Source organism: Paramisgurnus dabryanus, chromosome 8 (assembly GCF_030506205.2).
Source record: "Paramisgurnus dabryanus chromosome 8, PD_genome_1.1, whole genome shotgun sequence".
Taxonomy (NCBI): domain Eukaryota; kingdom Metazoa; phylum Chordata; class Actinopteri; order Cypriniformes; family Cobitidae; genus Paramisgurnus; species Paramisgurnus dabryanus.
The window spans coordinates 16479147-16505609 of record NC_133344.1 but is presented as its reverse complement, the minus strand read 5'-3'; the positions used below and the strand labels follow the sequence as shown (position 1 = coordinate 16505609).

The 26463-nt window shown below is 39.4% G+C and overlaps 1 protein-coding gene across 17 annotated transcripts in view; it reads right to left on the bottom strand.

Annotated features, from left to right (window-relative positions):
• The window catches only part of mecom (MDS1 and EVI1 complex locus), a 204964-nt gene that overhangs the window by 18341 nt on the left and 160160 nt on the right, over positions 1-26463 (bottom strand). For 5 of the 17 annotated variants that reach the window (XM_065280688.2, XM_065280685.2, XM_065280691.2 and 2 more), the window contains exons 3-7: positions 9601-9717; positions 4609-4711; positions 4300-4534; positions 3936-4083; positions 3660-3840 (exon numbers count right to left, since the gene is read on the bottom strand). In XM_065280688.2, the coding sequence (XP_065136760.1) occupies positions 3660-3840; positions 3936-4083; positions 4300-4534; positions 4609-4711; positions 9601-9717 (784 nt within the window). Of the gene's footprint in view, positions 1-3659; positions 3841-3935; positions 4084-4299; positions 4535-4608; positions 4712-9600; positions 9718-11187; positions 11368-11602; positions 11913-26463 lie in introns of those variants that run through there. The other 12 variants (XM_065280692.2, XM_065280702.2, XM_065280693.2 and 9 more) reach the window with 5 other exon arrangements.

Here is a 26463-nt window from a genome sequence, read left to right as displayed (position 1 = left end):
CAAATTTCATGTCAGCGCTCGGTCCTCAAATCCAGCACCCTAAATCTGTCAAAATGACCACTTCCTAACACTTCCAGTGTGAAATGAAATCTAAACTGCCTGCAATTCTTATCACAATCGCATTACATACATAAATGTGATGTTTAACAAACTTAAGCAAGTTAAGAAGGAACTGTTAGGGAGTGGTTGGCTAATCCCTGTCAGATCGTATGAGGTATGAGGTGCGGTATGAGAGGATGTTGTGCCGAGGGCTGTGTTTATGGAGTCAGTCACTCACAGAAGGTCTGATCAAAAGATGGGGTGTAAATATTAGTGCAGGGGAGAGAGGATGACTTAAGTGTACAATTTTTGTACATGAAGACACCACGCATACATAATGCATAGATATTCAGGAAGAGACACACAAGTTGCTTATGTAATTGTGAACAACTGCACACACATACAGTACACACACACTCTCGGATGAACAGGTGTGAAATCTGGGAAGTGTGAGGGAAGATCTACGAGCACTTGTGTTTTGTCAGCTCTTCATAGACGGTAACAAAATATTATAAACACATTCCACAGTGGTGAACATCCAGTATGGGTGCTACAGAAGTGTGTGCTTGTGTAAAGGAGAAGGATCTTTATCCTGTACTACAGAATTTTTTAGATAAAAAGCAACATTTTTCACATGACCACTTTTGCAAAGACTTGCACACACCATAAATCCCTAAGCCAAGTGCAGTCTGCATGCATCTTTTTGTGTATACGTGTGTATGTGTGTGTTTTGTTACGAGGTCATTAACTGTTGTTAGCAGTGCTTGTTTAAATGCTGATTGCTGTAAATGGTGGTGTGCTGGTCTCTGTACAGGCAGGGCTGCATGTGGTAGTGATTTGCCTGGAATGGCCAGACTTAGCAAGCTAGTTACTGTCTGATACAGAGTGGGGGGGCAGCGACTAAACAAGCTGTGTGGGATCAGCACTCTCAGGGTCAATGCATGAAGTTCAATCGGGTAAAGTTCAGAGGTCACGGTACGGTTTAAGACATTAAAATCGTTATGAGTCGAATGAGGTCCTTATGCAGGATGAGATTAAGATCTGAGGTCATTGGCGTAGAGGGGTCGGAGGTCAGGCATTGAAATCAAAAGCGCGGAGCTGGTGTAGTGACATGTATTGTAATGGGAATTTAAAGTAAATATCTACGTGTGTATTAACTGTAAATTTAATAATTTAACATGTATCATTTATGTTAAACCACCAATGCTAATACGGCTTTGATAACATCTGGACATGTGGTATGAATGTGTAAATAAATACTTATCAGTGACATTTAGGCCAGAATATATGGCTTTGATAACATCTGGACATGTGGTATGAATGTGTACATAAATACTTATCAGTGACATTTAGGCCAGAATGTAAAAAATACAGCATGTCAATTTAAGTATTTTAAGTGTCGACATAACTTTGAAAAAAAACTTAACCCATTAACTGGCATTGTCCTGTGAGCGGGACACCAGGGATTACTTCAATATTTTTCATGTAAATGTTAATCTATCACGACAAACTATTTATTGTTGGAAAGGTCTAAGAATATAATTTTATATTTTAAAAACTTTCAGCAGTTTAGATGTAATTTATTAATTTGTGACGAGAGTATACAGCAAACCTCACAGCAAACCAACACAAACCCCTTTTTTTATCATTTTATATATTAAATAATGCTATCTTGCAATATTTTGATTTATTACAATAAAATTAAACTGCTATAACAATTTTTTCTTATTTAATATTTTCACCTCCAGACACATCCATAAAAAAACTTTAAATTGTCGTCTTTAAAACAAGACCAAAATTAGTCTTCTAGTCTTCTAGGGGTACATCACATTTTCACCCCCCACTCAAAAAGGGCTGTGCCAGGTAAAGGGTTAATTTGTTAATTTAAAGTAAAATAAAATATATTTTGATTTGACATTGTTTTTACAGTGCAGGCCTGGCCGATTATGTTGAGAACTAATGGATCAGAGTTAAAAACAAACAAACATACAAATACATTGTGGACACACGCGATACAGTAAGTGCATTAAACATCAGCCTGTAAGAAAAGCATTACAAACTGGTGTTATTGTCCCAATATATTGGTTAAGTTAATAATAATAATAATACACATAATAACTCAATGACTCATAAACAGTAATAACTGTTTTACATAAAAGGTACTTTGTAAACAATTCAAATAAAACATTAGTATAAACTGTATTGCTTATCAAATTCATGCTACCCTTTGTTAAAGACAACATGAAATCAAAATGTATTTACTTTCTCTTATTCTTGTTCTTCCAGGATTCATAAGCAGAAGAGCTCAGATGCAAAACCCGCTAAATGCCACCTCCGTCAAAAATGAGATAATGCCATTAATCGAACACATATTATACGTTTATCAAATACTACGCTTTTGATCTTTCAGCACAGTCCTCTAAGTGCACAGAAGATTCATTGGATGTACGGTGGGATTGGGAAACAGCCGTGGATTACATTCAAACGTGGGACCTGAATACAACCCAACTGTGGCAGCCACATGCATCACAGCGCCCCCTAATGTATGGTTCAGTTTCGTTATTTATACTTTTTGACTTGCGTCTTTAGTGATTTATTGGTTTAATATGTCTTGTCCAAAGAAGTGGATTTTATTTTGCACGAACTTAAAGAGCACCCATTTCATTGCTAAAAAACAACGTTATTTTGTGAACTTGGTATAATACAATGTGTCTGTGTGGTTTATGGTTAAAACACATTATTTTCCATATACTGTACATTTTGTAGCACCAGATTTCACTCTCTTCCTGAAACACACGCATTTAACCGGAAATGTGACGCTCCTTACCATGTTTGAAAGATTCGCTCACAATGCAATGCTAACAGGAGTAAACTTACAGGCTGTGAATCCGAAGCGTGAGGAATTATGATAATGTGGGTCTTGTATACATCACCAATCCTAGGTAAACTGTTGCCTACAATCCGTGTGTATGTTGTTGTCCAAGAAAAGAGATTTACATTGGAGACATGAAACATAAATCAGACTCTTTAAGAGGGTTGTGCATGTTTTGAAATGACTAAAGTGGCATTTGTGAAAATAAGGCATTTCGATTACTGACCAATAACCTTTACAGTGCCATTAAAGTGAAATTATTGAACCTAAACATAAGATGCACTTAGAGGGTTTTGCATTTGAACTCTTCATATGATAATCTAAAGAAATAAAGTTTCTTAGTCAAACTGCTTCTGCATGATTTGACTTTGGAAAAGTAGGTATTAAAAAACAACAGCGAATGAATTCATTCCTGATTTATAAGGTCCTGACATCTATACTGTCACAATACATGACTAAAATGGGTTGTGAATGCTATTTCATGTTGACTTTAAGTATGCAAGATAAGGATGAGGGATGAATTTGACATCAATATGAGCTTGGAGAGCTCCACCACACTTTCAATAACAACACACTTGATTTTGGCCTGCATTAAAACCCAAACCCATTTTATAAATTTGGCAAATTCGAACCTGTGACCTTCAGATTGGTGGCACATTGCTCTTCGAGTTAAGGTACAGTACAGGGATGTAGTGGAGCTCTCCAGCTCTGTGGTGAGGTGTTCGGAGTAGAAAGCATGCAGACTTACATATGAAGGGTCTGAGTGACTTACATATGAAGGGCTTGACCGAGGAGTGGATGTGTTTATGTTGTTTAAGGCCCGAGGAGGTGGCGAAAGTCTTGCCGCAGTCGGGGCAGGCGTGAGCTCGTGCCCCCACGTGCTGAGAGCGGATGTGCCTCTGTAAGTTGCTGGGGTCTGTGAACACCTGCTGGGTAGAGAAAGAAAGACAGGGGGAACGAGTTTACATACACAGCACACCGAGTGCAAAAGTGGGCATCTTAGGAGACAATGTCTGGACTCTACCTTTGAGCAGTTTTCACATTCGTAGTGTTTGCCGCTGTCGTGTGACATCTGGTGGCGAATCAGGTTTGATTTCCAGTTGAAGGCCTTCGGGCATTGATCGCACTTGTATTCCCTCTCGTCGGTGTGAGAGAGCGAGTGAGAGTCCAGACTGAGTGACAGATTCATAATAAAAAGTTGTTATATAAATGAACTTCCTCTGTCTTTGTTATACTTTGGGTTTCAAAATATTCATAATTTAAATATACATAAATTATGCAGATAATCTATTTTAGGGATTGTGTAGCCTGAAGTTACACCCGTCATCTTTATATAAACACAACAGCAGTGCTCATGTGGATAAGTCAATGTGTATGTTTGTCCTAACCTCTGGGCATCAGGAAAGATCTGTTCACACTCCTTACACTCCTGAGGGGAGCGGGGTAAGTTCAGGGGGTGTAGATGCAGGTCGTGATCAGGAGCCCCAGGTCCGGGCAAACCCTGCTGAGACAGCTTGAAGCCGGAGGCAGGCGGGGTCCCGCACGCGTGTTTCTGATGGTCCAACAGCTCCGAACCCGATTCAAAGTTAAGATCGCAGTCCTCGCAACGATACTGACGCTCCTCTGTGAGAAACAAAAGCGAGTTAGAGAGCCAATACTGCATGTGTGTCTGTAAATGCTCGTGTTTTTCAACTGACCGTGTATGTCTGGAGCCATCGCCTCGCATGAAATGTCTTCAGCCTTCATGAACAGCAGGAGTTCCTCGCCGGGCTGAACCTCACAAACCACTCGATAAAAGATCTAGGATGAAATATAAAATAAAATAGCAGCTCCTCAATACAGACACAGACACAGGCAGGTGAACAGCAATTATTATAACTTTTGGAAATGTCTAAAACTTTAGAGAGATAATCATTATTTTTTAAACATCCCGGCCAGGTAAATGACCTTAAGACCAAGCAGAAGTCACTGTCATGTGGTAATACACGTTGTAAGTGGTGATTTTATGGTTATGGTTAGCACATATTTACCACCGCTGCTTTAAACCAGACTGCTGGCCGATAGTTACATCGTGGTATCATCGTTAGATCATTTCTAATTCCCCAGGACATAGGACATTGTGATAAGAGATAATAATATGTGGGACAAGATAAGCCACTGTGCATGTGTGTTTAAATCAAACTCTTACAGAAACTATTTACATTTCATACAACATAAACGTCCATTTAAATTACTAATAAAAATATATCATTTTTATTACCATCAGATCCATCCACTTAAGGAATTTCCAAATGGTGAACATCACGTGATTTGAAAATAAACGGACAATAGATAAGGATGGACAAACAATGATGGGAATCCGAGCTCGACTGAAAGTGTGTGTGACTCTTTTAAAAGAATCCAAACTAAGATCTATCTGTTCGAGACTCGTACGCTTCCTGCGTGAACACAATAGGTAGAGGGAGAAACATGCATTGATGGTGTTATTTTTGGCAAGCCTTGAAGGCATTAGACAGCTCGCTTCCTGTCCGTCTGATGGTGACATTTCAGCATTCTTATTAGAGATGTCTCACAATCGGACAAACGCACCCATACACAAAAAACTGATAAAACGATAAAGACATGGTAAGGTGGAGACCTCTGGGAAACACCACAGTCAATGCGTTTGTGAGAAAGACCCAGCAGGTCGTAGGGGACACAGAGGGACATAGTTGCGCTCTATTGTTTAACAGGAGAATACAGGGAACCCACAAGACAACATGAGAACGGTCTCACACACACTTTAACAGCCCGTCTACCCATTCTGGTGCCTTCCTGCAGATCTCTGATATCTTCTGTCACAACCAAACCCTTTTTCTGTATCTAAGGGTGCATAACTTATATTTGAAGTTGACAGTGCTCCTTACTAATAGAAATGCATCAAACCATTGAATCTATGCGAGGTCTTAACAAGGTCTGTGTGTCTGTTTCTGTCCCACACACACACACAAAGACAGGAGCCAAGGGCCACAATAATATTGTGAGTATGAGACAATGGCAGAGCTGTTGGGAGAAGCCATAGGGTGAATGATACAGAGACACACACATTCATACCACTTGTTGGCCCGGGAGGCAGCGAGCCAGCCAAGTTTAGAGATCAGGGAGTTTAGTGGGCATCACTACTGGCAACATAACCTGGGCCGTAGCCTGTTCTTTAGTGCCAAGGGCGAGTGCCAACATGCATGTCTTTTTGGATGCTACAGTATTAGACAAAGGCACACAAAGAGGTAAATTGCTCGATTCGTTGCAAGGTTTATTATCGGCAGGATTTTTAGTGGAGTAACAATATGTGTGCTTTAGTTTATGTAGCTACACCTTAGAAACAAAATTGGGAACTACAAAAGAATAATAAGATATAAGCTCCTGGGACATAATATACGTAAATTGAATTACTTTTGCTTCAAATCAGCTTAATCCCGGACTCAGGACATTCAGAAATACCGATTTGTTTGGACAAAATCCATTAAATACCACAGCGTTTTTTAGCAAAGGCCTCTAAGTGCACAGAAGAATAAGATGAGCGATGGCACACGTATGCCGGATTTTAATTATCGAAAGAGTTTTTTTTTTACCTGGTTACCCTCCTAAGACCCGAGCTTTGGTTTGGCTCGCATTTTAGATTTCTTCCAGCTATTTGGGGTTAGGAAAAACTAATAAATATAATAACCATTTTTTTTTCTTTGAACATGAAGCAGTGTAAGGTACAGGTTCCATTTACACAGAATTAAATATTATGGTGCAAACAACAAAAAAATGTGATGTCCATGTATGTGGACATCCAGGTCTTAGGAGGTTAAAGGACATTTACAGAATATATTAGGATATTAAAAAATTTTTTGATCATTTTACCTTCATTCAGAAAAGACAGTAAAGAGTGACTGGAGACTTTTTAAAAAAAAGTTTTTGCAGTAAAATGACAAAAGTGACATTTGTGAAAATAGAGCATTTCAATACTGTCTAATAACCTTTAAATTGCCATTAAAGTGAAAATTTTGAACCTAAACATAAGAGCATCATTTATAAAAACATAAATGCAGTTAGAGGATTTGGCATCCGAACTCTTCATATTTATAAAGAAATGCACAACTTTTTATTTGCTTTAGACTTAGTCTGGAGCAACTATAATTAAAATTGATAACTGATAAAAGTGCGTGTGTTTAGGTCGCTCTGCCTGGCCATTTTAGGTCAACTGATAAGTGGAGGTTGTAAACTTTCAGTGGCTTATAATAACAGACAGTAAAGAGTCATTAGACTTTACCTTAAACACACAAACACACACCAAGTCAATAAACAAGGCCTCCCCCTAAGCAAGACCGTAAAACACGTTAAAAATAAATATGATTCTTGCAAATCTTTGATCGTAAATGACAAATTGTTTATTATCAGGGCTTATCAATGCAAAACTTTTAGGCAACTACACACAGAAGGCACTTGGCACTAGCATGTGACATTGAGGGCACTGAGAAGTGTACTAGATTACCCTGACTTTAATGACTACCGAAGCAAACAGCGCAAGATTTTCCTCTCTGCTGTGTTCCAAGTAGAGAGGTCACTTCATATACAAGCACCGCACACACTTAGAAAGCTCGCCTCTATTGTGTAAATGTCTATGAGAAACGGATGTTAGTCGACTGATGTCCTGATAAACAGGTCCATTAGATTCTTCGTTCAGCACTAAGAATGAAAAACACTCTCTCACACTGACCAACGCCTTGCACTAAAATCCCCCTTTAACGCACACACACACACAAACAAACACACACATACACACTTTCTTAAATTCCTCTGTAAAGGTGTCGAGTGATAAACTGTGATAATCTAAACGAGAATCAAAGCAGTCACGGTGTCCTGCTTGATGAAAAACGAGGCCGTGGATATCTTTCCCGATAATTATTCCAGGTAACATCATAAAACTATTTTGGATTAAATCATCACATGCACTTCGAGGTGAGGACTCCTGAATTATTCTCTTTGCTTGATTATTTACACGTTTAATAGCAACGTTGGCTGTGTGCGTTTATGAAGGTGGGTGGGCAGGGTGGTCTTGAGACGAGAAAAGAGCGAGATTAGAAAAAGAAAGCACATTCCTTAACCTCTTCAGAACCCAAATTCTCCATTCTCTCTAAATACTGATAACGGTCAATCTTTTGTATCTCGCTCTCGCTTTGTTTTGTCGCTATAAGGAGGTACAGAACGATTATAAAAACACGTGGGTTGCCGGAAGCCATAAAGTCTAAGCCGAACTCTTTGTTATGACAAGGTGTCACAGTTTAACAATTATGGCCCATATCATAATACTGCATCTGAACAGGTTCTCTTCCTCCACATCTCTCTCTCTCTTTGTATGTAACTCTTTGGAAAAGTCACATATTTAAAAAAAGAAAATAGACCATTAGGCATTATAATGTTCTGCTTAATCATTTGTGTATTACTGATAGCCAATTACATTAAAAGACAAATTTCTGATAAGAAAATGTTTGCTTTAATTGCATGTATCTAATGTTTCAAAGTCCAAAGGCCTATTTAACATTTGAATGGATTATCAGCATACGTCATTACACTTGAAAAGGCCGACAAGAGCTTCAAGGATCCTAATCTTCAAATATGCAAATTGTAATTGTATAAAGTCTAAGGTATACTAAATATCACTGAATATTTTGTCTAGAGGAGTGCAAAATCAATAAAATAATCAAGGTTTTTGGACTGTATTTGTTTATTAAATTTTGACAACTCTATTTATCAGTTTAATTTATCCCAGATTAACTCTTTCTCTCTCTCTAATTGTTCTAGTTTAACAAATTATTCACCCTTTTAATCTTAATTAAATTTTCCATCTCAATTTTATCCAGCCAAATTATATCTTTTAAACCCAGAACAACACAACAAACTTGCTTCAGTCCAACTCCAGATCGTCTCACTTTAGTTCAATGTAATTTAATCCAGCTGAACTCTATAATTTAATTTAACTCGATTTAATCCAGGACAACTCAACTCAATTTAAGCCAAATTTAATTCAGACCACCTCAACACAGTTTAATACTGTTTAATTTAATCCAGCCAAACTCAACTCGGTTAAAATCTACCGAAACTTAATTGAATCCAGTTTATCTTAATCCAACCAGACTTCTTTCAGTTCTCATTCAATCCAGGCCTACACCTCCTCTTCAGACCATAAATACTTTTAAAATGTAATTCACAGGTACACAAATAAGCAAATACGCAAACTAACTTTAATACAAAAAATAACTGAATACTAAACAGTAAAAATTTGTGGTGTTAGGAGAAGCTGTGAATTTATGTGAGTCATTCTCTCTCTCTCTCTTTCTCTCCCTCCTTCGAGACTTTCTTTATAACTGTCTTTCATTCCTTAAGAATTCAGGAATTTCTCATCCCTCATATCCGAGTGCAAAGATACAAAATGCGTGATTATCATCACGCTTGAGAGAGTGTGTGTGATCCTGGCCTGTGGTCCTTCACGCTGCAGCCAGGATACAAAAGACCAAAACACGAAAACAGTGACACACTTGGACACACACATAGATCGACAAAGTAGAAGGAATCCGCTATTAAAGATACCGCAAACACCTTTAAACACTCCATTATATTGGCCATGCAGGTGCTCTGTGTGTATGCGTGTGTTCTTCACGTACCTGCTCATGTATCTGGCAGGTTGTGAGGTTGTGTTGGTGGGTGGACGGAGAGACCTGGACGTGCCTTAGCCAGCTCCTGCTATCAAATAAGCGCCCATCCAAACCTGTCTGCTCGCCCTGAGAAAAAGAGAGAATCAGAGGAGAGAGAGAAATCAGTCTTTGATCTTGAACTTTTGGAGATTAGTGTGCAGTGACTAAAATCTCATGCCACCCACTAAGACTTAGAAAAAGGTGATGCATATGCACACATGCACAAGATATCTGACAACATAGCTGTTTACCTCTTATAGATTCTTTATAATTACTAGCAGACTAAAACATATTCTCAAAAGTACATTGGCTCAATAAAAACATATCACATGAGGGTTACACTTGAAAACCACAGCGATTAAAATATCTGTTTTCTTATTATAGTGAAGGAGTATGAGGGATACTGTTTTATCGAGCAAATATCTAAAACCAAAATAATATATTATACATTTTATTTATTTTTTTAACAGTTGATATATAAAAATCCATGTTTTATTTTTAATTTTAATTAAAAGAAAATACATAAAATAAGTATTATATAAATGCAATAAAATGTTCTAAATGGCAGACTTTTATACAAACAAATAAAACTGCTTTACAGCCTAAATCTACTTCACAACGACTACACTGTTTATTTTTTAAATCCACTTTTGTAATAGTCATAACAGCTAACAGCCAGCGCACCCTTACAATTTTGGGCCAAAATTCTCGAAACAAAGTAACGATTCATCTTTTACAGTTCTGCAATACTGTGCAAAATTTGTATCTCGCTCTTTCATGTTGAAACAAAAACGAACATATTGTTAACAGAGAGAAACAATTGCAATCTTGCAACAATTGCAATCTAAACTTTTCTTTAGTATTTAGCATGTGAGTTTATGCAGGCTAATCTAAGGTCAAGTAAATCAAGTGCACGCAAACTCCCCCCCTTTCCAAACACACTCACAACACTTATCCTTTCCCATGTCTCAGTGCACTTCAGACAAAAACACAGACTGAATACTTCAGAGCAAACAATTTGGGTTAAAATAAGCAAATAAATAACGAAATGCAGTTTTAAAAAAACATATTTGTCACAAAATAAAATAAAAAGAAAATTGTTTTACTTTTAAGACAGAAATCGTTACACTTACAGCATTTGTTAGTAGTGTTTTATTTCGGTTTAATTGTCAATTGTCTTGCAATGAAAATCCATCTAATTTAATTATACAAAATCCGCAAAATAAACCTAATGTTTTGTTAAAAAAGTTAATAAAACGCAGGACATCATTTATCGAAATTAGGTCAATAAAACGTTGTTACTTGAAATGAAATAAAGGTTATAAAAACAATGTCTTCTGTAAGACAGTATATTCAAGAAAAGAATAAAATTACCGTACAAGAGATCTTTGCGACGTGCATTTCAATTACGGGTTACGCTTGGGAGCAAAGAACCAAAGCCATTCGTTTCGATACAATTAAACAAGTTCAAAGGTGAAGAATGAATGGGCTTTTATTTGACCATTAATTCGCGGAGTGTCACAAAGAAAAGCTCATATACCGACATAAAGCACCTACCTCAAAAACTCTCGCCGGGATGAACGAATCGATAAAACGGCACCAAAACGCGCAAAACTCCGGCACGCAGCGCGCCCTCTGAAACTCACGAATGAAGCTCACACACGCGACCGCTCGTTCGGTTGTGTTTTGCGGCTTGTATCCCTTGATGGAAAAATAAAAATTAACAAACGCCTTGGGATTTCACCTCCTCTTTGCTCTTATAAAGTGGACGACACGCTAAACGTCCTCGTGGACGAAAACTTGGTCCAACTTCAGTTTATTCGTCCACGAATCATAAAAAGTCCCCAGGTAAAGCTCTGACTGCGCCGTGGGCACCGACTAAAAAACTTTTAGTTTTATTCAGTGTCCTCCTCTTGCCATCGGGTTGTTAAAGACAGCGAGTGAAGTAAATAAAGCTGGTGATATTGTTCACCTATGTGCTCGTCCCGCGTGATCTGAACGTGCAGCGGTGTCTCTGTTTGTGAGAGAGGCGCTGTCTGTCCCGTTAAAGTGGATCCTCTCTTGTCCCGTGCTGTCCCACGCGAGGGAGATGCGCTGAGGAGGAGGATAAGGAGGAGGGGGGACCTGTCTCGCGTGTCCACCGGTCGGAAGTTGCGCGAGGCTCCCCCACGGTAAATTTTAAAGTGACAGAAGCGCTCCGTGGGAGAGACGAGGTCAGAGCGAGGTCGGGACGGGTCTGCTCGTGGATAGACTACAGCCACGCACACTGCCCGAATTTTCCTGCTTTGATGAAGCAATCACGGAATCAGTGGGGTTGTTTCTTCCCCGCTTGCTTTGCTCGCGGAGGAAGAGCACGAGAGAAACGAGGGAGGCTCGTGTAAGCCAAGAGCAAGTGAAAGTGCATTGAGGTAGCCTAGTGCAACTCTCTAAGTGAGGAATTTTGTTATTAATTATTAATTTTAGATTAAATTTAGTATCTAGGTGAAATTTACACGTATGTTGATATTTTTATTATTTTGAAAGAAAAATTGGATTAATGTTTTTCTTTTTCTAAATTTTACGTTTTTCTTTACACGCAAAAAACACCTGCTCCTAACCAGAGTTCACGGACACCTTCTCCCGGGCATAAGAATCCCCTTCACATCCACGCTGCCGTTTCATAATTTTACAAAAATGGAAAAACACAAACTTTGCCAAAGTTTCTTTAAAGAACAGGAAAAAAGAGGAACTGGCCAAACTTCGCAAATAGTAGGCTAATTATTAAATGCATAACATATTTTAATGTCCACACAATTTACGACAAGTAACTACATCCTACCTAGTCCTAAATTAATAGATTATTTTGTTGCTGTTACGAAATAACGAGCCACCTCAGTTCTCTAATATGTCTGATGAAGATGAATATGCCTCCCTGGCCTATCTTTGACATTGAACTCAAGGTCCAGATAATGTCCATTGTTTAATGAAATCGCAGGGCAGAAGCGGAGGAAGGACAGGAAAAATCATGTGTAAATACGGCGGCCCTCGCCAAAGATTCCCATACACCCGCGCTCCTTGAGAACCGCATAGAGACCCCGGTCCGCCGCGCATCGATTTCCTGCCATTCCTCGACTTGTCCATTGTTGGAAGCCTTTTTAATTTAGCCATAAATTGGGAAAGCTCAGGCTATGAGCTGTTCTATTTTCTCCCTGTCAGGATGAGGGATTTGGTTTATGATGCATTGTGTATTAAATACAAGTAATCTGGGAAAGTGATTGCCTGGCCTCGTCGGGGTCTGATGGAGGTTGGTGATAGAGGGCTCCTCAGCTGAATTTTTCTGAAAAGAAGGAAGCGATAGCAGATAAACAAAAGGGTCGGTGGTATCTGTACCAAGCCTAGGGTAACAGAGGGGTGCGAGCATAGCCTATGGGGCAAGGGTAATTCTCGGGGCGTGAGTTCGCGCCTCTTTCGGTAGATGGCGTAGCGAGCTGAGTTTACAAAGTTTCCACTTTCCCATCTCTTCAGGAATGAAGTTGCATTTTTGCATTTCTGACACGTTATTTAATGCCATATGCTGAGAAACCTGCAGGCAGTGTTTGAATGGGCACAAATGTTTAATTCGATAGATTCGTAGATATTTACTCCAGTCGGGAGACTGTATTATTTAGGGAAAGCTGCCCGCCTCGCGCTCTCTCTCTCTCTCTCTCTCTGGAGGGAAGCGCATCAGTCAAGCGCGGAGCTGTGGAGCTACTGAGACGGCGAGTCATTTCTTTTCACGGCTGCGAAATTGCTGCACACAACGCTGTACACATTAAGGCGTCAAATTGCTAGATGGAACATGAAAGATTCAGTTGTATTGCCTCCAAATAGAAAATCGCCCGAACGACCTACAATGCAACTCAACGCTTAACCATGATTGAATTCAATAAAACCGAATTTAATCCGACCCTATAATGAATTTATTAAATAAAGGCACTATAATGTAGATAGAATATTTTGTTTGTTTATTTAAACCAGTCCTACATGTTACAGCTCACTGCTTTGTAGATTAAAATAAAGCGTATTATTTTAAAACGTATGTTTTGGCCGTTTAAATGTTTGTCGTTTAATATTCGATTATAACCTTATCAAAAACCAAAATAAATGCAAATTAATCCTTCCAAATTGGGTAAAACATTTTATTTGTATTTTTATTGAATGAGAAAGTGCTTTTGAATTCTGTCAAAAATATATTGCAATATATGGTTTATTTACTTTCATTATAAAAGAACAGTTCCTAAAAGTTAATTTAGGTCAGCATGGTTCTGTATAAAAAAACTTTACATCTACACATGAGAATGTGTAGGGGTTGGCTGATTTTTTGTAGTGAAAAATGTTTTACAGACCATAAAAGGAAATAAATTGTACTTTTAATAACCTTTGACCATACAGTTTTTCTAAGAAAATTCCGTCTGTCATCGTTGTGAATAACTTTTTTATTGTTTACTTTAAATACGTTTTATTTTGCATAGCTAAAATAAAGTAAAAACAATGCCATATCATTATATGCAAGCAATCTTGCCTTTTACGCTTCAAATATGAATACTTTGGCGGGTAGACTGTGCTGGAGCGCACTGTTGTCTGCGCAGTTGGGTTTGTTTATTTGCAGTGGACTGCGCGCATTAAGGCGTTAGGTAAAAGTTTTGTTGGAGGGGAATCCCAAATGGGCGAGAAACTGTCGCCGCCAAGGAGCTGCTCCCCGCGGTCTACCCTCGGCCCTGGAGCCGCGCTCTAATGGAAACACTGTGTACGAGATGCATTCCAGCACATCCTAACGGGAAAGAGGGGGGAAGAAAAGGAAAATATCGCAGCCAAATCCACAAGAAATAGTTCAACCATTCATCGAGATAGACCTCCCATTGACAGGACCGAAAAGCTGCATTAAGCCTGCACCGCGCCTCCCTGCAGACGCTGGGCAGACTTCTCCACAACCAGCTATTAATTTAAAGTGCGGGAGCACTCAATCAATGGGCTCAACCAAAACTCATTTAAAACTGCTCCGAGCCCGAGGCTGAGGCTCTCTACCACTTAGTCATCTTTTGTTTGCCTCTAATAGCTTTAAGCATAATGAAAACGCTATATAATGTTGTTAAATGTGACTAGATAGAGCTGTAAAAACTTCAAATAGTAATAGTAAATAGAACAACAACATCAGTGTTAATCTCGCACAAAAATGCGTATATAAGACTAACTCACTTTATACTTTAATATTTGCCACAAAATGTGAATAGCAACATTGAGCATAAAAACAACATAAAAAATACAAATAATAACATTTTTAAGGGCATGAATCTGAATAAATGCAAGCACGCAGCATGTCAGTAAAACTTTCGCTTTAAAAAAATATATTGTGTGTGCATGCGCCAGTTTTGTGTAATTCTCCATCTGTAACCCCAAATAAAAAACCAAAAGTTTTTGAGAGCGCTCTTTCTTAACACCAACCAATTACCAATAAAAGAGCAGAGAGGAAATGAAAGTGGAAAAATGTAAATAAAAATTTCCTCGGATCTGGAAGTAGGCCCGTAGCGCGTGTGTTAATCTCCACCTCCGTAATTTGGTTCTCCGGGAGAGGTACCGCATCCCCGCTGCTGCGCCCTGCGCGCCATAAATCACAGCTTTATGTGGACGGGGTCAAAGCGCCCCCGCCCTTTCCTTCTGAGGTGCCCTGGCTTAGTATGACGCGCCTGCGCTGTGTTTACCCTCTCACCCGAGGACCATAACCGCTCGCTCCTAATTATTTAAGATTATTTTCATTCGCAAGGGTCAAAAAGAGAGAGATTTTCTGCCGTCTATTTCAGGAGTCAGCCCTCTGCTTTTTAGTGAATTAGTACCCCATCATCTTGGCCCCGTCTGTGCAGTCTCACCCGTTTTGTCCCCTGCGGGCCCCGGGGCCTGCCTGCGCGACGAGGGGCCCATGTTTCACCCCAACACGCATGCACACACAAAGTCTGGAAACAGCCAAGTGAAATCAAACCTGACTATGTTCCCGAAACTTTCACCTACATGCTAAATAATTTACTCTTTATATCAACAGATGATACACAAGAAACTATGTAAATGCAACATTAATACTTGAGAAACATCCTACTAAGTTTGACACATCTTCAATTTACAAACTAAATGTCTTCACAGAAGTATCAGTTTTACATGCATAGTTTATGTTTTGGTTATGCGTTCGTGTAAGTGGAGAGACCCGTCGGGTGTAAAGCAGATAGATTGTGTTTCCTGGCTAACATGAAGTTAATTGCTTTGACAGCGGGAATGACAAGACGTGACTCGGGCGTAATAACAGAGCCTGACTAAAACAGAACCAGTAGTCTGCAATACAATGTGCTATTCAAACTGTGAGACTTATAGAGGCCACAGGGGGACGCGTTTTTAAAAAACATAACTGGGAAGTGCTGGAGTTGAGAAGTCTATCCTGAAGTGCGGCCTCAAGCACCGCGTGCCACCGAGCGACCGTTGGAATGTGCCACCTCGGGGGCGGGAAGGAGGGGGTTTATGGCGGCCAGGAGGACGATACAGGCTTTGGTAATCACAGATACTTCCCCTTTGTGGAGTCCATACACACGGCCCACACTGTATGCCGGCCATTGGGCACGATAAAGTCCGCAGGGGTGTCAGAGGTAATGTTTTTAAAACATAAATTAAGCGAGGCGGGAGATGCGGAGAGGAGAAACGCGCGTAAAACGCAACGGGGGACATTGGAAACGTCAACAAGCCACATTTTGCCTACTTTTTGTATCTTACACACACACACACATCTTCAGCTTTGGCCTTTGGGGGTAATCAGAGCATGTTGTTGGACTCTGTAGGGAGAGCAAATTGCTCCTTAAAAGCTCGTAGATATCATCTTTAAAAGAGTTTTAATGCTGGTGGAACGCAGCGGAACATACCACCTATGATCTGAGGCGGGGGTGTTGAACATTTATTACATTTATTGAGCTGTCCAAGGGCTTTTGATGTGTGACGCACTTGAGAGGTAACAGCAAGCTTTCCCATACGCCGTGTCCAATTTAAAGGCTAATATTTAATATTTGAGAGATAGGCCTTTCTGGTGTGCTTACCAAGAGAGAGACATACTCACACACACACCTTTATCGTAATGGGAAATTAGATATCACAAAGAAGGCCCATTATATCTACACACCAAGCCCCAATCCCACCTCTCCTGGTGTCTTAAACCGAGCGGGAAATGAAATTCCCGGGGAGCAATGCTGCCCATTAAAACAGTCAGGCCTATGTTTTAATAATCGCACATGTAAGAGGCACTTAGCGTTCAACACCATCTTTTCAATGCCACCCTTTAAACTGATGTCATTAGAGGTGGAAAAAAGTGTTTAAGGGCCGATTCCCTCCCACCACTCCCGCTTGGAAACCCGATGCGAGCGCAGGTGTTTTAGAGTCGAGCGGCGCACACGTGTTACTGATGTGCGAAACGCATGAGGCTTGATGGGTAGCAGGCGCGCCAGCCGTACGCGGCAGCTCGTACATCGACCCACTTTAAAGTATTTTCATTTTTGCCTGCCACCATAATGTGTTCGCACCTTTTTAATTGCGAGGAACGTCAAACAGGATGACAAATCGTGAGTGCTAAAAGATTTCCAAAAAAACACACAATCTGTTTAAGTGATTTAGTCTTAGAAATGGAATTTCAATATTTCTAAACGCCAAACAGGCATAAAGATAATGTGCAGATAATGTAAATCACAACCTTGTTATTGTAATGCTATATTCTTTGATTTCCTTTCATTCAATTGGCTGTGTTTTTACGACAGGCTAGAAAAAATATGTTTACCAATTTCCTCCCCACGCCTGTGATCTTTATTTCTCATTGGATTCCTATAGGCTTTTTCGCATGGGCGACTTTTACTGAGGGCTATGCTGGAGAGTTTATCTAAGAAGCATTTAAAGGAAATGGACACCCTTACTTTAATTGCAAGCAGAACTAACCGAATGCAACATTTCAAAGGGAATAAAAAAAGACAACTGAGCCTAATTAACTTGTAACAGTTAGATTTAGTTACTCCTATTTACAGCTTCACTGGTTTTCAGTAGCTTCAAAGCGGACTCGAGTTAAGGATGGTTTATATTTAACTCGGCCTAAAGCGATCGGAGTAAATACGCTACAGTACTGCAACTTAGTGCGTCGTAGCCACGCAGATAAACGCATACATGCTCGTCTGTCAATCAACTATACATATGCTTACATATATAAATCTCATGCAAATTGCACCAAAGGTTCGAACCCCATTCTCATGACTCAGTGCTTAAATGTACGTTTATGTGTGAGTGTGTACTGGGAACTGATTGACTTGTCAGACATGAGCGTCGATAGTGCAGGTTTATTCAATTCCAGCCCAATCATGGAGGTGTCACATGCTTTTGGGCGCCGTGTGGGCACCGGGCATGCCTGGCCTGATAAATCTGCTTTTATGAGGGCCAGTTATAGCTTTTATGACTGAATGTTGGAGAGACTGATTCAGTGATCAATCATGTGTGTGTGTGTGAGAAAGACAATGGTGAGGGTAGAGAACACACACACACACACACACAGGTAGAGGTGGATCGATGCTTATTGTGAGTTTGGACTGATGGAACACTACTGAGATATGACTAGATCATCTCTTTCTCCTTCCCTCCCTCTTTATTTCCTTCTTTCATCGCTCTTCATCTCTCCAGTATTTCACTCGTCTCTCTGCTCTCCATCTTTCCCCCTGACATAACTCCTCAACCATCTTTCATCTCATTCTGTGCATTGCTCAGAATACGAAAGCTGCCCCTGCCCGCTTTCTTTCCATCCCTCTCTTTCTGTGGATGAAAGGTACGATAGAGGAGGTCCGCCAGACTTCCAGCCCATCATGGAAATGATGTCCTAATTCAATCCTGTTTTACATCAGGATTCATCTGTGCGTCAGTGAGCGTCTCAGAATTCTATATAAACACACTCTTTTTATATAAACTAACATTGATACATTACGCTCTCTCGTTTTCTAACTTCATCTCTCTTTCAGCCGTGTGGAAGATGCCTGCAGACGAGGAACATCTGTATGACCGAGAAATATTGACTACTGCCGGAGACAGTAGTTTCTTTAAAGTTGTCAGTAGATGGAGTTTGAAACAAAAGCCGTAGTGAGAGAGAGAGAGAGAGAGAGAGAGAGAAAGAGAGAGAGAGACAGGAAACTGCTACTGATTAAACGCACATTCTCATCTCATTAACACACACATGCACACACACAATTAAATGCAACTTCCAGAAAGCACATTTTTTAGCAATGATCTTAATGATATCATATCATCTTATATTTTTATGTTACTTTAACTTTACTTTAACTTTCTTTAATTAAGTTAAACAATTTAAACTAGTTTTTTAGCTTTTCTTGCATAATAGGAAAAATAATACTATGGAAATCAACGGTGCCCCAGTTCTGTTGCAAACATTCTTCAAAATATCTTTTTTTTGTGTTCAGCCGAACAAAGAAACTTATAAAGGTTTGTGACAACTTGGGGGTGAGTAAACAATGACAAAATTTTCATTTTTGGGTGAATGATCCCTTTAAAGGGGACATTTCACAATACTTTTTTAAGATGTCAAATCAATGTTGTGTTCCCAGAGTACATACTGTACAGTTTGTGAGGTTTTAGCTTAAAATATCAGATAATTTATTATAACATGTTAAAATTGGCACTTTGTAGGTGTGAGCAAAAATGTACCGTTTTAGGCGTGTCCTTTAAAATGCAAATGAGCTGATCTCTGCACTAAATGGCACTGCCGTGGTTGGATAGGGCAGATTAAGGGGCTGCATTATCCCCTTCTGACATCACAGGGGGAGCCCAAATTTCAATGACCTATTTTTTTCACACGCTTGCAGAGAATGGTTTACCAAAACTAAGTTACTGGGTTGATCTTTTTCACATTTTCTAGGTTGATACAAGCACCGGGGACCCAAATATAGCACTTAAAGGATTAGTCCATTTCAAAAAAAACAATCCAGATAATTTACTCACCACCATGTCATCCAAAATGTTAATGTCTTTCTTTGTTCAGTCGAGAAGAAATTATGTTTTTTGAGGAAAACATTCCAGATTTTTTCTCATTTTAATGGACTTTAATAGACCCCAACATTTAACAGTTTTAATGCAGTTTAAAATTGCAGTTTCAAAGGACTCTAAACGATCTCAAACGAGGCATAAGGGTCTTATCTAGCGAAACGATTGTCATTTTTGGCAAGAAAAATAAAAAATATGCACTTTTAAACCACAACTTCTCGTCTTCCTCTGGTCATGTGACGCACCAACGCGACCTCACGTAATTGCGTAATGACGTCGAAAGGTCACATATTACATATGAAACGAACATTTTAAACAATAAACTGACACAAATACATTAATTAGTATCATTTCACATACAACAACGTCTGAACGCTCCTCTATCTCCACACTTGTAAACACTGGGGCGTGGTTTCGCATACATCATCCGTGACCTCTTGATGTGATGACGTATTACGTGAGGTCGCGCTGGCGCGTTACATGACCAGAGGAAGACGAGAAGTTGTGGTTTAAAAGTGCATATTTTTAATTTTTCTTGCCAAAAATGACAATTGTTTTGCTAGATAAGACCCTTATGCCTCGTTTGAGATTGTTTAGAGTCCTTTAAACCTGCAATTTTAAACTGCATTAAAACTGTTAAGTGTTGGGGTCCATTAAAGTCCATTAAAATGAGAAAATTCCTGAAATGTTTTCCTCAAAAAACATAATTTCTTCTCGACAAGAACATAGAAAGACATCAACATCTTGGATGACATGGTGGTGAGTAAATTATTTGATTTTTTTTAAGAAAATGGACTAATCCTTTAAACATGAAAAAAGTCAGATTGATATGTCCCTTCGAATGATTCCTGTTCCTTAATGCTTTTTAGTACTTCCAAGAAGATCCCATCACACACACTAAAATATGTACTTAAGGATATATAACTTAATATATATCTTGAGAAATGCAGATATTTAGCAAAACATTTAACAAAACCAAATATCATGAGCGCAATATTTTTTATTCAAATGGTGCCGGTCTTCATTTTCCAACACTACACATTATTACCATCCAAATGTCAACATTTGGCTTCAAGTCAGTCTTTAGATATTGCATGTAGTTACCCCAAGTACAGCACCTAGCAAATTCACATGCCTCCAAAAATACCTCACACATATCCATAAATATCATCGTGTTAAGCTTCCCTTCACCCCAAAAGCCTAAATCTGTCAAAATGTAAATTAGATGCTCATATATACTAAGACCACACTACTTTCCATGTCTCCATTCACCTCCTTATCTCATAGTGATTCTTTCCCTCCATCTGTTTATAAAAGAGTTAAAATTATTTATTATAAACAGGAGAGTGTGTACACAGAGCGTCGTCTCTATAGATGAGCTCGCACTAAATATCTGTTTGTTTGACAAGAGAGCTTTCATCTCATGTTTAACTGTCACTTTCTTTCCATCTCTCCATCTTTCTCCTTCCTAAGTTCACTGAAAGATACACGGAAAGAAAGCGAATCAAGGGTCCATCTTTATGATGTCATCATAAAGGCAGGTCAGAGGTTTATAATCCAGTATATGTTTGGCTGTACTATGCTGTACTCTGGGGCAGTGAGGTGTCCACGGTTTATGATGTACTTATGTCTGCTATTCGCGGGTTTATGATGTATACCGCAGCTTTAAAGCTTTAAGTACAGGTGTAGCGTATTCAAAGGCATTCAACGAAAGAAATAATGTATTTAAGCATGTTTGTACTGTACGATGTATATACATACTTAAAGAGCATGCAGTGGGATTGTATAAGTGGATTGGGTAGGGTTTTTTTTGGGGCCAAAGTGGTAAAAACCTAGTAAATGTTTAATGTGCGTTTACATTAACCGTACGTAAACACATTTAACTTAAGAAATGCAGCTCAATTCCAAGTTAAACTAATAATAACCTAGCACGGGACTTCAGAATTTGATTGTCTATCAGCATCGGCTATGAAATTGTTCAGTTAAAATAATACGTGGCTTTAACTACGGTCATTATTAGTCATTACAATTTCGATGAAAGATTTTAAAAACAAACATTTTTCACACAACTAACATTCACAGATGATTGCACAATAAGACATTTAATGACCTTAAGTTGTCCTGTCTCATTTTAACAAGCATGAAAAGTTTATTATTACACCTATAACGTCACTTATTTTCTCTCGCGCGCGCCTTCACCACTTTTTCGTATAAATGAACACCCAGTCTGCACCTGAACACACACATACTCACACATAAATACACGCTTACATGCGTAATGAGGAGAACTGCAGTGGAATATTGTATGTCATTACATGCGCATGTGGACCCTGAGGCTGCTGCATGCGACGCTGTGTGATGTGTGCGTCCAGTGATTTCACAGTGTAATCTAAGCGCTGATCAAATGCATGAGTGTGTGTGTGTGTGTGTGTGTGTGTAAGAGCTCTTAATAGAACCCTGGCAGGGCTGCCAGAGTGAGAAACAAGCAGGGTAATGGATGACTGGAACCTCAGCTCCCAGAATTCCCTCTGGTGACCCTCGCCGGCCAGCCATGCCGCCTACGGCAACTCCACATAAAAAGAAAAAGAAGCGGAGAGGAAAAGGGAAAGGAGCAGAGAAAATGTGGAATTGATGGGAAGGAGAGCGAGAGAGATTTTGACAGTAAAATGGCCAAAAGGCCATAAATGATAAAGGATGATGCACGTTCATGAAAAGAGGGAAATGCTGAAAAGAGAGAGGAATAGAAAAAGAAAGTAATGAGAAAACAGACACACACCTGTTTTTTTGGGTTGATGCTACATGTAAGCCTATAATGTCTTATATCTATATTTATATGTGTGTGTGTGTGTGTGTGTGCTTGTGATTGATGACAGTGTGTGTTACTAAGAGGGGTCCCATCACATGTGATCACATAAACACTTATTCAGTGTTTGTGGAGCTTGACGGCACTGCACACAGCTCTCAGTGTGTATGTGTGTGTGTGATTGATGAGAGAGTGTGTCGGTAAGTGATGGTTGATCCTGACATGGCTGAACGCTGCTTTGTGTTGTCACAGATATCACAAAAGTGAAAACACACACCATTAATCAAGCGTAATTAACTTGCATGCAGACACAAACACAGAAACCACTCGGAGACCTGAACACATCTACCAAGTCAGTCATCAGATTTTGTGCACGCTATGACTTTCCTTAGATGAACAGTGAAGTCAACAGATCCCCTCAAAAAAAAAAAGAAATAAACATAAATATGCCACTTTTAAAAATTAAGGTGCTGCAAATGGTTCTTCACAGCAATGCCATAGAAGAACCGTTTTGATCCCGAAAAGAACAATTCAGTCAAAAATACCATTTCTTCCATAGCTTTTTATGGTCTAAGGAACCTTTATCATCTATAAAGTAGATTTTTATCAACAGAAAGATTTGTTTATGGTACAATGCAGACAGAAATGGTTCTTCTATGGCAGCATGTGCCACCTTGTATAGAATAAATCAAATGCATCTATAAAGATTTTCTCTCTCCCTTTCTCTCTCAAGCTCCTCATATATGTTCATGTCTAAAAAACAATGAGCCACAAAAAAATGGTATTTGCATCTAGGGAGAGTGATCAGTAAATGATGCATGTAAATCCTCGTAATGAACTTTAAACAGACCTCTTAAAGACATAACCATTCCCTACATACACACACAGATCTATCACTGCTCACTCACAGGGTTGTCAGGCGCTCTTGCTGGATCTGAGCGTTCAGTAATTGTTGTTTCGAGGGGAGAGCAGCTGTTTCAATGAGAACAGAGTTTGCGAAAAATCTCATTAGTGCTCTTAAAGGGGCCATGTTCACTTTTACGTTCACGTTTAAGCTTGGCTTCTACATTTATATTACATTTACATTGATGGATGTGACACAAAGTTTTATCCAAAGCTACTTACAGTACGGATGTTTTATCAGTACGCAAAGTTCTGCGTTGATAACACAATGCTTTACTAGCCGAGCTACAGGAACACTAGAACTTCTTGATCTAAAACGTAATATTGTGTAACTGTTTTACACCATATAACCCCAGCCGCACCAGCTATGTTTTTCAACACCCCACTCCGCTATTCATTGTCTTTTATTGTTTGGACAAACAGGTCAAACCAGGGACATAGTTACTGCGGTAACCCCCAATAATCAAAACTAGCAATTATAACCCCCCAATATTTATACAATGATTAATGCAAGCATATGTACAGTTGACACTTCAACCCCCCCAAATGTTCAAACCTAAGCCATGCCCTTAGGTCAAACCCATGTTTTACTTGCCCATGTATGTGTTTTGTGTTCTCTTTTCTTTTGCTTTCTTTTTCTTTTGCGATCCGTACCTTTCCCTTCCTGTCGTCATTCATTGGTCCAGGCTGGGGAATCCCGGACGAGCCCCCAATTTTGTTACATTTCAGTACTTATGTAGGGGTATGGAGGGGATGTTACAATATTAAGTGATGATTTAACTTTATTTGGTGTGTATGTGGCAGTCAGGGAAGAAGACAACAAGTAGGGGCAAAAACTGTGATTTAGTTATATTCAGGTGAAAACCGGTGGTGACAAGTAAAAAAAGGTGATAATTCTATTTACACTATATTTAAAAATTAATAACAAACTGCCAACAAAATTGAAAAGGAAAGCAAGGGAAGGGTTTTAAAGTAGAGGGCATAACAGGACTGGTGGTGGTACAAATGACGTCATACCCTTAAATATTACTGGGATCGTAACACCATGCTATTGGTTAAAGGTGTTGCGGAGGATTTTCTTTTTCCTAGTGGATCATCAAGACTATTGGTCCTCCTACTTGTCAATCAGGAGTGTTGTGCAATTGCAGTTTTTAAAAAAGTGGAGAAGGCTGTTCTTTTCTAAAATTCGAGAAAATCCTCCGCTATACCTTTAATCCAAGAGCTTTGGTTCTTATTTCACCCAAGTTTGGAAAGTTTACATCATTTCTAGCTTTCATATCTACTCTCCATCACTTTCTTTCACTACTCGTCTATTAATAAAAGTTGATATTATTAGAAATAGGTGAAATTCAGGTATGAATTAATGGAACAGAAGGTAAGGATGCGTTCATGCACACAATTTTACATTAATGAAACAGCGAGACGGAGCATGACAGAATTGAAATATGAACAAATAACCTTTTCCCCAGTTATTATAGACCCTCTTGTATTATGAGGCAGTTCACTAAGCTTTGCCTGCTGAATTCTTCGTGGTTGTTGCAACATCAAATTGCTGCATATTTGCATTAAGTATAACACTCCTCTGTCACGTACCAGTCGCTTTGCAACTCGTTTTCAATACGAATGCTTCCTTAAATTGTTTGCTGGTTCCTACTGTAACTATGAACCGTGTGTATGTTAACTGAACCAAACAAAGATTCATTTTTTCTGACATCCACGAAGACCCAGTGGCTCCTGTTACTGCACCAACAGCTCCCTTTTCTCGGTTAACCATAGACGCAGCGAGCCGGGAGTCGGTGAAAGAAGAAATTGCAGAGAAAGAGAGAAAAACAGACTGTAAAAGAGATAGCGAATGCAGGGAAGAGGCATTCCTGTGGTCTCCGCTGCAACACAGCATTCGCTTAAATGCAACATTGCTTGAACGCCGGACGAGCTGGAGGCTTTACAAAAGAAATAAAACAACAGGGCACGTCTGCTATATCAATCACGCACATACACGCAAACACACCGCAGACCCATTCACTGCACACACACGCACTCGCTCTCTCTCTCTCTCTTCCTGTATTTTAATCCATCTCTCTCATCTGTCTTGTAATTCCCTTCAATAATTCTCAAATTTCTCTTCTCATATATCCGCCATTCAGCTTGTACCTATCAATTTCCTGATTTTCGTGATATTTAAGGGAACTTTCTTCATTTCCTCTGTCAATTGAAGAGTGATGAGCCACGCTGGTCTATACTGAGCTCTGTGTGTGTATCCACTTTTAGAGTCCTTCTGAAGCTCGGTCCATCCATCACAAAGACGACAGTGAGGGCAAGGTTTGGGTCAGAATGTTGGCTTCTCATCCTCTCTCCCTTCGCTTTCTGTCTCATGTCATCTCTCTTTCTTCGAACAGGCCTCATTTCGCGAAAGACCAGACCATTCAGACGAACCTCATGTTTGTCATCAAGTTTGAATCCAAGTAATTGTTTCCTTTGCAGTCTAAAGTTGGCTTTGGACGGTTCCCTGAGCTTAATTTGACTTCGCCTCAGAAAAACAGCACTGCTGAATTGCAGCTTGCTGGTTCACGAATCCTGCAGATGTTCGTTTTGGACGGCAAGTGAATAGTTTTGTTGAATAGTGTTATCTGTCAGGAGTCAGATGTTGGGACGCTGTTCATCGATGTTAGAAGAATGTATCATCTGTGCAGCAGGCACACAGACTTGCATTACTGGGACAGATGCAATAGAGAAGGCTTGGCTAATGCACATAATGTTGACATACTGTAAGTTACAAAACCTTTGAAAAACATTGTTTTAAAACAGAATCACTACAGAAACTACACCACAGAAAAGTGAAATATGCACCCCATACAACACCCATGTAAAACATAGCATGATCACTTGACTAGTATTTTATGAGTATATAGGTTATTATGTAATTTCAGGTACAGCTGTTGTCCAAAATAATTTTTTTTGCTTTTATCAAATAAAAACACTGTTAATCTACTAAAAAAGGTAGAAAAAAAGTTCCCTACTAGCTGTCACTGTGACGGTACTCTTGCAAAAAGCTTTTTGCT